This window comes from Photinus pyralis, unplaced genomic scaffold (assembly GCF_008802855.1).
Source record: "Photinus pyralis isolate 1611_PpyrPB1 unplaced genomic scaffold, Ppyr1.3 Ppyr1.4_LG5, whole genome shotgun sequence".
Lineage (NCBI taxonomy): Eukaryota > Metazoa > Arthropoda > Insecta > Coleoptera > Lampyridae > Photinus > Photinus pyralis.
In genome coordinates this window covers 25,197,081-25,210,244 of record NW_022170596.1, presented here as the reverse complement: position 1 = coordinate 25,210,244, position 13,164 = coordinate 25,197,081, and the positions used below count along the sequence as shown (strand labels likewise).

The following is a 13,164-nucleotide window of genomic DNA, read 5'->3' as shown; positions in this document are numbered from 1 at the left end:
ATTCCGCCTAAAACTCCTTATGCTGGGTTCGATAGATAAATATGAGATTCTTGAAAAGGCTGTCAAAGCATGTAGGACCAATTTTAAAAGTACATTTTCGAAAAAAAAAATGTGAGATACTTTTTTCTGTGGGGTTATTTAAAGCTCAAGATTGTTGAATCAAACCCACCTAGAAGATCTAGGGACGAACTGAAAGAGCGAATCCAAGAGTAGATCAACAACATTCCATTCGATATGCTGCGCAGTCATGGGATCCTTCACCAATGTGTTCGAAACAAAGGACGCCATCTTACGGTTTTCAAAAAATGAACATTTTCATATATCCTCATTAATTTCCACTAATTTAGATTACATTTGTGTAAAAAAGTTTAACAAATATTAATAATTAAGACCCTGACAGTTTTTTTTACTGTCGGCCTCTGTATGATAATGACTGTATAAACCCACCATATATCGTGATCGAGTGTCCACGCTAAATATAATCCTTATCTAAAATTCATCTTTACTACATAACGAATACACACCTCTGAATGACAAACAAAATTTATTTACCGAAATTAAATGCAAATTTTCCAATCAATAAAACACAATAACCAAAATCCTTTGTTTGGATTTGATTCTTATCAAAGTACAATACAAAATCTGTTTCATGTAAGTAATTTTCATGGGTCGATTCCTTTAGGAATATTAAAATTACTTCGCACAAAATTCCTTATGCAAACTACTACCAACAACTGACCACTATTTCATACAAATAAAAAAATTAAAATAACTTACAGTTATTGACGTGGGTAATATTCTCTTCGTGTAACGAATTGATCAAGACTCTTCTTGGAAAATGATGCTTCCTTTAGAAATATCAATCGTTTCTCGCCACCCTGGTAACGTTTATCTCGTGATGAATGCAAAGTTTGGCGGAAGAAAAGACCGTATGAATCGTGAATCCAAGCAAACCGGCTTCAATTTCGCAAAAGTTTTGTTGCTGGACAAATGCACCGAATCAATTGTCCTTAAATCCCCTGCCGTGTGCCGTTGTATACAAAATTTGTATTTATCGCACAGTTCATTATCCAAATGCGTTACTCAACTTTGAGGAACTTACTTTTAACCAACCATTACATCTGGCGATCCGAAAGAAATACTTTTTTGTTTATCACAATGAGTTTTTCTCTTTGCAGAGGGCTTCTGCGGTTCGAAAATGTGCCTTTGCGTAAATTTTTCCACTCGTAAATAAACGGCCTTGTTACGAATTAAGCTAAATCTGGTTTCAATTAACGCTCCTTAACGACGCGATTGAAAAAATAGCTGAACCGTTCTTGTTTGAAATTTTTCTTTCAAAATAATGTGAAAATTTCAGCGCACTTAAAATGGTACGAGAGCCTAATCTGCTCTTAATTTTCACACACTAATATTTTTACGCTATCGTTGAAGCTAAAACGAAGAATAATTTTACTGCTTACGTGCTCAATGACGGTCTAACTCGAACTGACTTAAAAATCTCGAAAAATGTAAACGTTTAACTAAGATGCACACGTTATCGCTTTTATTAGCAGACATACTTTTGTTCAGGTTCGCTATGAAGCGGTATAGGTGTAAATTTTCCTGTGTTGAACAAAATCCAAATCTGAAAATAAACCTTTCAAAACCGCTAACCGACCACCTCTTACAAACGACATTTTAAAGCATTTTCAATAGAATTGACCGAAACGGGCAAGAAAAGTGTTGTAATTTTTGAATATGTAAAGTTGCTTCAATTCAAAAAATACATATCCCTTAGCAAGTAAAGGTAGTGTAGTGGAACCTATGGATCGCCGTAAATGATTAGAGCCCGTTGGCACATTTTTTCTCGATTGGGCGTTTAATTCCTTAAGCTTTTAAAAAATTTTCAGTATTTCAAATACTGTACTTGTAAATTTATTGGTACTTTTGAACCCTGGGGCGCCTGAGATTTTTGAATCTTGCGTTCTCAACTTAGCGGCACGAGATCTTTGAAAACTTTTAAACGTTTTGAAACTTGAGACATAAAATTGTTTGAAATAATTGGACTCCTGGACTGTTGGGCTCTTAACAGTTGCGAGTCTTCAACGAAACTTTAACATCTTGTAAAAATTCACATCACCATATGAGTAAACATATCCAGTAGATGACAAGGGAAACCTGGTATTGCGGTTTACGTGACCAAGTTCGCGTCCATGAAGTTAGAAAAAGTGCTATTGGATTCAGCAACAATACTTTCGGAGGACTGTGTATGTTTATACACCGTCCTCCGAAAGTATTGTTGCCGCAGAGTAGTCATTTTTGTTTAAATAAAAAGTGGAAACATTGAAATACGCCCCCTTCAATTTAATTTTCATGTATTGCATATCAATATTTCTTCGTTTGGGAGGAAGTTCCCCTTTGCTAAACGTTGACCTCATATGCTTCAGCAAACCACGTCTTTTATCAAATGTATTGACTAAATTATTTAACTGAGCAACAAGCACTTGATAGGCGCGGACCCGGTTCAATCTTATCCTAAGGTTAAACGAGGTTAACATTTTAGTAAGTTGAGTCGTTGACGTACGTATACACAGCGTACGTCATTGACAGTGTAGTACAGCAGGATTGCAGATAATAGTGAATAGTACCTACCCCCGAAATGGAACGGTGGAGTGGAAAAGTCGCAATAGTAACAGGGGCCAGTTCTGGCATTGGAAAGGCAGTAGCGGAAAAATTAGTCAGAGAAGGAATGATAGTGAGTGGGCATTAAAAGTTAGCACCATCAAATAAGACTCCTTACAGGTTGCTGGATTGGCTCGTCGCAAGGAAAGAGTTGAAGGATTGGCGGCAACGCTCAAAGGTTGTAAGGGGGTGTTACACGCGATTCAGGCCGATATTACCAAAGAGGAGGACATTTTGCGGGCATTTAAATATGTCATCGAAAACTTAGGACCAATTCACGTCCTTATTAATAACGCAGGACTCGCTAGCGTTTCTCCACTTTCATATGGAAAGACTGACCATTGGAAGCTACTAATGGACACAAATGTTGTGGGATTAGCGGTTGCTACAAGGGAAGCCCTACAGAATATGTATCGTAATAAAATAGATGGTCATATAATACACGTTAGCAGCATGTGCGGCAATAAACTAACGATGAATCCCAATGGATTCAGCGGCGCGACTAAAGCAGCGGTTACAACATTAGCGGAAAGCTTGAGGGTCGAATTGAATGCAGCCAAAAACAGAACTAAGATTTCGGTATCTACTTTACAAACCTCGAGTATTACCTTTTTTTCCAGTGCATTACTCCAGGTTACGTTCACACTGAGCTCATGGACATAGTAAGGAAAGATAACCAAAAGCCGGAAATTCAGAAATATTTGGATGATTTCGAAAAGAATATGCCGGCCTTACAGCCCGAAGACATGGCGGATGCTATGCTTTATATGTTGGCGGCTCCACCGCATGTTCAGGTAATAAGGCGAAACGAAGTGGACGGTTTGCAGTAAACGACTTTTTTAGATACAAGATTTACTTATCCGTCCAGTTGGTGAAGTGTTGTAGAAATATGTTATAGAGAAACTGACACCGGTGTATTCAATTAAACAGATACAATTCGTATATCTTTTTTTCTTATTCTCTTTGCAAATCCATTTCTTTATTTTTATGTAGCCATCGGCTACACCTTCGGTTTTGGTAGAAGAGCAATACTATACACAGAGGTTGGAGTGTATCTATCCGATATGAGCTTTTGGAAAAAATTCGAACGGCTGGATAACCACAATGCTCAAAATATGATCTAAAATTGTGACTTACGGCCGATGTCCAAATTGCCATCGGAATCATCACTACTATACAACTAAATTACTTCGTTATCAGGAAAATGGTAAAGTAATTAGTAACTGGCTAAAAAGTTGGAAGAGCGCCCCAAAGGCAAAACATTTATAAAGCTGACAATTCTATTTTGGTAATTACATTAACTAGTACTGATGGAAAATTCTACTTTTCTGATGCCCCCAATAAGAAAACGCGGGCTTATGGGCGTTTGAATGGATTCTTTTGATTGAAGAAAACACATATTTTAACTATAAATTTAAGTCTTTGCCACAGTTCACCATATCGAATTTTAATAGGCTAAATAGAGTTCGGGCTCCTCCCGCAAATTTTTGGTTGAAAACGCTTAATTAAGGTGCCCTCTAGCCATTTTTATTAACTTCATGATCGTAGCTAGGGGGGCTTAACGACGTCGCGCAACCTCTAAGATTGCTTGTTCGTTTTATTTGAAGTAAAACAATATCTGCATGCGCACCATTCGCGCCCGGATAATTGGCACACTAAATATTAACTCAGGACAATTCGTTCCTGTCGCCCCTGAGCAACAACACTCACAAGTTTGCTGTGGAATAATTCTCACTCTGACACTTTGTTTCCAAGATCTTTTGCACCCTGGACCTCCCAGGTTTTGTTTGAAACTCTAACTTCGCTCTCGGACAATTACCACCTTTGAATTTTCATTAAGGCATTTCGCTTTTAGACGCTTTCAAGTAGTGTTGTGGTCCATTTCGCAGGCGTATAATTAGCGTAAACAAAAGGTTATAGTAAAAAATGTTGTCAATCTTTCAAAAAAATTTTAAGAACTTACTTCAGGGTTGCAAGCAGGAGGTCTCAAAAGTATAAATATAAAAGAATAAAGTACATCCCTGTAGATCGTGTGTGGAAAATTTGTACCCGTATATATTGGTCCTTCGAGGCTTCTCTCCCTTTATGTTTCGCTCACTGAATCATTAACACCCAGATAATTTTCATATACGAGTTATTTAGTATTCCATTTCTCGCGGGTAAGTTTTTTTTAATTACGTTCATTTGAAATGGTTCAAGAATGTACACCGTTTTTATAAATTCAGAACGTGAGAGGTGCCTTTTGTACAGAAAAAACATTTATTAGAAGCATATTCCGATATTGATAACGATATTTCCGGATAATCCATATTGTTGAACCGCTGTGTATATTAAAATAGAAGGACGAGGGGGAAAAGTTTGGTAAAAGAAATGCTGTAAAATACAGGGTGCCTGGAACACTGAATATATCTTAATATAATTTTTTTCTAAATTACAAAATTATAAAAAGTTTGCTACCCATCTATGTACTTGAAATTCGTAGTCAGTAACATACCTCTGCATTCTCAAAGGGGGTATATTTTTTTAAAAATAGCAACCACTAGTTTTCATTACATATTTTACAGCATACAATTTTTTGGATATAGCAGCTTACAAATTTATTAATTACATAATCAAATTTAAGAGAAAATTTCAAATTAACTTTGAATCGCGCTTACTCTTTTTTTATATCTATAGACCATGTTCGCAATGAAATTGTATCTCTCAATTTCTGTTATAGGGTTCCAATATCTTATTTGTTGTGTAGGGTTTAAAAAGATTAATAGAGAGGACCAAAACAAAAAAAATTCCAAATAAACAATTCTGATTTTAACAAATTTAATACATATCTGATGTGTGCCCGAAGTGGAGCATTGAAAATGAAACCTATTTTCTATTCTATTCTTTTTCTTCTTTTTTTCATTGCGCACGGTTGTAGGTAATGGGTTATAGTTATAACCTCGTTTTCAAGGAGGTAGCAGGATTAGCATTTCTTCATCTTAGAGATCATTACGAAAGATGTTTTGTGGACCCTCTATTATAACTTTTTGAAACTCGTTTTCTACATGGAAAAATTAGGTCATCTGAAAGTCATTGTAATTGATTATTAATATTACGTAATGATATTTGATCTGCAACAGTATCTGGAACAAGGACAAACTAATTAAGTGCGCCAGTATATTTTCTTTTCCACGAAGAGATATTGTTAAAAATTCACTGAAGTTATTTCCCTGCAATTGAATCCAAGAGGGGACTGTTGGCATTAGTAAAACTGTATCCGAAAAACATTCATGTACATTAATGTTTAAGGTTTGGGTTTTGTGGACATTTCTCCTTTTGGCCATGGAAAAGGTCTAGAACAATTTATAAAACGCGTTAGTAACAAACTTTAATGTCAATTGCTTGCTTACATTCTAACTTCATCGTTCGAAAAAACTACGGCCAGAAAACAATTGATTCACCTGAGATTTTAATGCAGTGTTATTCCCTGACGGGAAGTTCCAATATGCAAGTGGACGTTGAAAATGATCAAGGAAGATTGGATCTGCGTTTTATTAAAATATTAACCCGTGGACAAATTTTAAGCCGTTTGTATTGCATGTATTTTTTACAATGTATGAACCCATCTACAAGGATGGCCGTGATACTGTACATTCCTGATCAGCTTGGCAAAAAAAGTAGTCGTAGCGACTCAAATCCAAATTGGATCATTGTAAAAGATACATGGCAGCTTACTCGAAGAGAATTGTGTTAGATTTCATGGACTACTGTTCGTGTCTATGAAGAAAGGTACTAAAGTCAGCTAGTGATTATCGCGACCTTTTTTGCCATGACTCGCTCTATCTCGTTCTTGCCGCCAGAACATAAAAGTGAAATGAAACAATTTATTTCTAAAAATTTGGAGGGAGTTCCATTTTTCTATTTGAATAATTTTGAAGATTTCATTATGATTATTTTGATAGAAAAATAAGTTTAAAATGACAGTGGATCATGTTTTTGTTAAAATTTTCCATAGAACAAAGAGTATGGTAAAGTTTCAATTGTTAGAAATTAGAACACATTATCAAAAGGACAAATAATTATTTCAAGCCATTTTTTCAGCACTCTGTATATACGAAATGGTTAAATAAAAATTACGCGTGGAATTTGCTTCCAATTTACGTACTTTAAATTTGTAAACAGCGGCGTACTTCTGCATGGTCAAGGAGTACCATATTTTTTTATGGAAACTATTGCTTTTCATTACATATTATTAAAGAGTGCACTTTTTAACGCATGTTTTAATTTTTTATAAAATGGTATTGCTGCATTTTGTCCGTCCATCCGTCCGTCCGTTCGGAACCACTTCTGCCATTTTGAACTACTTTTAGGGGAATTGTCCTAGAATCCTGGAATTTTGTGCAATAAGTCCCTGAAGATATGCTAGACGACCATCAAATTTCGAAGTCCCCCCCCCCTTTTTTCCTGAAATGCTGTTTTTGAAAGTAAAACGGGCATAACTTTTACACGCGACAACTAATTGTTCTCAGATTTTGCATACAGACGCCCTTAGTAGTGCAAAGTAAAACTTTTGAAAATTGGGGGGGGGAGGGGGAATAAACACACGTTCTCCTCTTCATGGTATTCTAATGAAAGGTCTCATTATCGAAATTAGCTGGTTTGTACAAACTATAACTTTCATATGGGACTCCACTCCTTTTCGAGATCAGCGGGTGACTTGGGGTGGGGGGGGGGGGGAGGTCTACTACCTTATAACCTAACCAATTAGTATAGTACGTTCGCACCTCCACATGCAGTATGGTGCTTATGGACATACAGTACATGTGCTAGCCAAATGCGATAGTACAAGGAAATTATGGTGTTTTTTAATACTTCAATTCAATTAAATGTCAGTTTGACATCATTGCAGTGCGGAACAAGGATAGCGTTGTCGAAGAATGACGCAAATTAGTAAGAGAGGCATTGAGTACATAACACCACATACTGAATCTGGAGGTGCGAACGCGCTATAAGCTATTAAGACCTTCTGCAGAGGCACCTCTAAAAAAACATTATGCCGATTATGCGGGTCACTCTGTAATTGGGCGCAAGCCTGTTGAGGGCCCAGAACAAGGGAGGGATAATAAATAAATAAATAAATAAATTTCGACTTAAAAAATGCGCTTAGTGCACAATTTATACTTTTTATATTACGTAAAACTCCAATTAAGGAAAATAGTTGTGTTAATTCATTTTATCATTTTAGTAGTTTATCATGTTTTTTGTGTTGTCATATTAAAGAAAATGTTCATTAATAGTACCTACTTCAGGAAATGGTTTTTGACACTATAAATTGCTTTGACATAACTAACACAAGAGTAACGCTTTTTTTCAATGCAAACTAGTTAAATTATTAAATGACATTGAGGATGATTTTTTTAGTTTTGCGGCTTAGTTTTTATGTGGTTTCGTAAATATTTCTCATGATTTTTTTATGCTTTATATATGCTTTTCTTTTTGGATTCTCTGAAATTATTTTTATGTTATTTTATGATCATAGTTTACAAGTTATTTTATTCTCAGCTCTACTCAAATTTTAAAGACTGCTAGTAAATGTAATCCGTAATCTTTTTCAGCGTTATTCTTTATTATTGTATTGTTTGTTTTTCTTATTATGAATGACTGGCTCTAATTCTCTTTTCGCGGGCATATATTATGCAATACATGAGGGAGGTCTCACCACGGACGTTGTCTATGGGACCCCTAATATTTTTCAATATGATTTATTTACAAGTTTAATTTTCTTTTTTTATTGTACTACATGTTATTATATTGAGAAATAAACATATATTATTATTAAATTAATGAACACAAAGTAGTCAAATAATTGTTTATTTTTCCTTAAGGTTATCGATTTCGAAATATTTATATCATCTTCAGACCAATGCGTCAGTTTTGAGATACAAGTTAAAAATTGCAATGTAAATTACGGCAAATTGGTTCGGCATGTTGATAAGTGTGATTGCTATACGAGTATATTGCTACTGATGATGTTATGTATTGTGAGGTTATGCTTCAATATCGTGAATGAACACAACTATTTTTCTTAATTTGAGTTTGTCTCTTAAATTTGATTTAATATAATAAGTTTTGTATGTTTGCTATATCAAAAAAAGTGCACTCTATGAATATATTACGAAAACTAGTAGTTGGCGTTAATAATTTTGAATACCATAAAAAGTTTCTTTAAAACAAATTTTGTTTTGACGATATATTCAGTGTTCCAGACAAAGTGATCATCCTGTATAATCATGTGTCAGAAAACATCACTGTTGGGAGCCGTAATATGCACTTTAAAACGGCAAAACATCAAATTTTCTATACAAATGTTAACAAAACGATGAATCTCAAATTTAAAAATTTACAGCCCCAAATTAGAAGGGGAAAGGCTTTCTAACGATTCAACTTGCCTTGCCATTAATAATCTATCCCTTGAACTTAGAATTGACGTGCTCCATTCCTACAATTACCAGAAAATACTTCGGTTTCATGTTTAACTTGCCACTATGTGTGATAATGAAAATAAGAAGTGTGTAGCAAAAGATACTAAGACCATAATAAATGTAAAATTGTATGAAAAAAGCTACAAAAGTCTACAAGGAATCTGGAGATAGAACCAACTATTGCCCAAAAAGTGAGGCATTGGAATAAAGTACAAATGCAATCTTTGTATGAAATTGTAAGCAAATTTTAAAATATACTTTTAGTTCCATAATAGAAAATTCGTTCTAATTCTTTAATTAGGCTCGTTACAAGCTATGCGTCTCACAAACCAATAGGTAAAGCGGAGAATGAATAAAAAAGCAACAGGAATGGATTTTACGTCGCTTAATATTATGTTTTAATCCTTACTCTGGGATAGTTTTGGGGTATTTGAGAAAAACGGATTTGAAAGTAGGGAACATCCAAGATGTTGGGGCAAAGCAGGTGCCAATCCAAAACGCATGTAATGATACAGACACGCATCCTAGGCGTTTATACAAAATCGATCAAGCAACATGAAATAATTGTAAAAAAGATGAATAACCGCAGCTGAGGTGGCGAAAAGCTCATACAACCCCGAAAGATTGTAGGGATCGGCGATTAAAATTTGCAAATTAGCCGATTGCATACGATTAAAAGCGCGTTTAAAAAATAAAACGTTATGTAAATAAGAATCGCAATTAGTAGGTAATTGTCCCCCGTTAAGTGTGTTACCACTATTTAGGGTTGTAAAATATTAGAAATGGGCGGTGGTTAAGTTGTGTAATCCTTTTATAAAGGTCTGAGTGGCTCGTGGCGAGTTCATAGGTCAGATGACCACTGGTCAGCTTCACCCTTCATCTTTCCTCATTGCCTTTTGTCGCTTTCATAAATCATCCACGTTCTAGTTATAATATCCTTAATTCTGAAAACACGTTGCTTAGTTTATTATAGTTTTGAAAGTGATAGATGATGCACTCTATACACTGCGTGTTAATATGTGTTCGGTTACCAGATTACACAATTACTTATTAGGGGTGCGATTCGCATTTTCGCGCGTCCTTAATTTAAATTTGCGCGACGCTATACGTAATTAGGGGTAGTTTATTGCAACAACTCGAAATGTACAAAAATCAACAAAATCGTTAAATCAGTCCTAAGTTCTGCATTAACCAAACGTTTAATTATTAATAAATGCGAAAAGCTGTGACACCGGAAAATTCTCAGTAAATAATGGATTATAAAACGACGACTCGTGGAGAACGTGAATATAAATGTCGGCGTTTTAAAATAAATAATTTCGTATTTTTTTCTGTTGTAAATTTCGAGGGCATCGCGTTTAAAAATAATGAAGTGGACCTCCGCGTGTGAATGGAAGAATGTGAAAAGATAACGATTTTGTCTATTGTTGTTCTAACGTACATCTCTTGATAATTCCTGCCTAGGGACATTATTACCTTCTACCCTCTATAAAGATTTACAATTAGTTTAGCCTCAATGCTCGGGACCAATCAGCGAACTAAGAATGGTAAAGGGGTTGAGGTAAATGAAAAGGAGAAGATACGTTATATGTATGGTACCTAAGCATCTTTGTTCCTCATAATTAGGTCGAGAATTAATCTTTCACCTTTTTTTGTCAATGGAACGGACCGTTACGCCTTTGTGTGACGCTTATGTGATGAGATGTATTGTTGAAAACCAGGTCTCCACAACGGCTCATATTTGCGTCTAGAAATAAAACACTGTTTACTTGCTATCCATTAGAAATTAATAAATTGAAGGGTATCTAAGTATCAATACTCAATTTCTAATATTTCTATAATGTCGTGCTCATTTTGTGCTGTTTCTTATCCAATTATTCACTTTTGCGCTCTTAATGTTTTCTCATTCCTTCAACTTTTCAGATTGAGAATGGAAATTTAGGCTAATACTCGATGTCGTGCTCTTGCAAATCTTTTTTTTGTGCTGTTTTCATACGTATATATTATCGTTTAAAAATGTTTATAATGGGACTCCATTATACTCGAGGTTGAACAATTTTAGTGCTCCAATTTTGTGTGTGAAATCGATAAAATCTTCAATTTTTATTCCTTTTTTGTTATGCGTTACCGTTCAACATTTTGGTGTTTTAATTTTCAAATTTCAAAATTTTTCCGGATGCTCCATATTCTTGCGATTGTTCAATATTGTTTACTTCGTAGGATTCTTTCAGTTCTTCCATTAAATTCTTAATTCCTGGGATTTTACTGTTTTCCAATTTTTCATATTCCTATGGTAGTCGTATTCCTCAGGTCGTTCCGATATTTCAGATTTTCTTTTTGGGTGATTGTCAATTTCTTCAATTTCTTGAGAACATCAGATTGCAACGGTCTTTTTTTGCAATAAAGGGTTGAAACTTCTCTTTTTTTGAATTTGAAATTCTGAACTATTAATTAATTCTTTTACCGTCGGCCAGCTAATTCTTGCCAAATTTTATTTTTTTGTGATTTTGATTACTGTAGAGTTTTCCCTTTGCTTCTCCGAAATGTAACTAAAGTTTTTTTGAGTTGTTCATTTTGTAATCATGCAGTAAGTATAAAACCTACGGCGATCGGGTTTGACATATTGTTTTCTTATCAAAAGAAGTGACCAAATACAAATTTTCAAAAAGATCGGATGAATTTTACTTAGTATCAGCAAATTGTTAATTTTCGGGTTTGCCTTTTTATATTTTTTCATGAAAAACACTAACATTTTGAAATGAATGTTCCGGACCAACAGTATCTAATGGAAAATGTGATTCTAAAGAAATTCTTTTCTCTTCACTTTTTCCCTCAGAGCAATAGATACTTGAAGTCAAATTTTTGTTTATAACAATATATTCCAGGAGTTTCCAGCCAGGGACACTATGATTTTCGGATTCAGCGGATTTTTCTATATAGAATACACTTGGTTTCGTTGACTGAAGTGACAACATCCAGCCCAAACAGTAATTTAACTGGACTAGAATGCGCTCATAGTATGTTGGGAGTAGTTGGTACCATAATGGCATCGATCCTTGCTAAAAAGGTTGATTTGACTGGGAAAATTCCAGAGTCATTATGTTAAAATTATTTAAATTAATTATCTAAACGTTTTTACGCGAATGCGATGGTAGGAGTATCCTCTTTAGGTAAAGCGATTTTTATAGAATTCCTCTTTCTTAACAAGTTTCTTCCTAGGTTATGCCATACGCTTAATTTAAGTTTGTTTGACCTACATCGCAATCTGAAACCCATTTATTAATGGGGTATCTAAGTTCGAATTAATTGAAATGAGGTCTGATTTGCATTGCAGTTTTTGGATACATTTTTCTTTGCATGTTACGAGCTTTGGGGTGTCGTATTAATGAAGTGCCGTGTTCTGGATGAAATGCACTCTCCCCCTCCCCCCCTTTGGAATTGAAGAGTGCTCCCTGTCGATTAGCTGGAACTGATCTATTACATTGTAAGATCGAAGAATAACTAAGCAAATGTTATCTCAATTACCGGAAATTAAATATCTGTTGTGTATATGTACGAGAGATTCTTTGCCAAGACAAAGGTTATACCCCCTAGTGCCCGAGGATTCACAAAGCTTGTATTCTTATTTTATTAACGAGCTCCTAGCGAGTATCTGTCCGTCTGTTCGTCCGTTTGCACTATATCTCCATAACGAATGGACCGATTACGATAAAATTTAGTAGATGGATTCTTGATCAAATTTGTAGATCGGAGTTCGTGAATTGGCAATGTAGCCCAAAAGATAAGGAAGGCCCTTTTGACATCTTCGTGAGTTATGAACCGAATTGCATGAAATTCAATATGCGTATAGCTTTAGCCATATAAAACGCAATTCCAATAATCGAGCCTAATCGCTCAACATTCACAGTGCCCTTTTCGCACATCAACCATTTATAAACCGAATTGCAAACTTTTTTATTTATGGAGGCATTTAAATAAAATTTGATACATAGCCATTTGGAATAAAAGCAAATGTAGCGCCATTTCTTAAATTTGGTTTTGT

The 13,164-nt window shown here is 35.0% G+C and overlaps 1 protein-coding gene across 1 annotated transcript; it reads left to right on the top strand.

Annotated features, from left to right (window-relative positions):
* Window positions 1-2,516: 2,516 nt before the first annotated feature.
* On the top strand, window positions 2,517-3,603 carry LOC116171680 (farnesol dehydrogenase-like). Its single transcript, XM_031488649.1, has 4 exons — window positions 2,517-2,734; window positions 2,782-3,240; window positions 3,282-3,455; window positions 3,505-3,603. Exons 1-4 carry the CDS (start codon window positions 2,639-2,641, stop codon window positions 3,544-3,546), a joined length of 771 nt encoding a protein of 256 aa, XP_031344509.1. The 5' UTR covers window positions 2,517-2,638; the 3' UTR covers window positions 3,547-3,603.
* Window positions 3,604-13,164: the final 9,561 nt, after the last annotated feature.

Bases quoted from the DNA above. Each gene is read 5' to 3' on its own strand.
- LOC116171680 (XM_031488649.1), top strand. From the start codon at position 2,639: ATGGAACGGTGGAGTGGAAAAGTCGCAATAGTAACAGGGGCCAGTTCT. The intron at 2,735-2,781 runs GTGAGTGGGCAT...GACTCCTTACAG, and splicing joins TAGTCAGAGAAGGAATGATA to GTTGCTGGATTGGCTCGTCG. The intron at 3,241-3,281 runs GTATCTACTTTA...CTTTTTTTCCAG, and splicing joins AAAACAGAACTAAGATTTCG to TGCATTACTCCAGGTTACGT.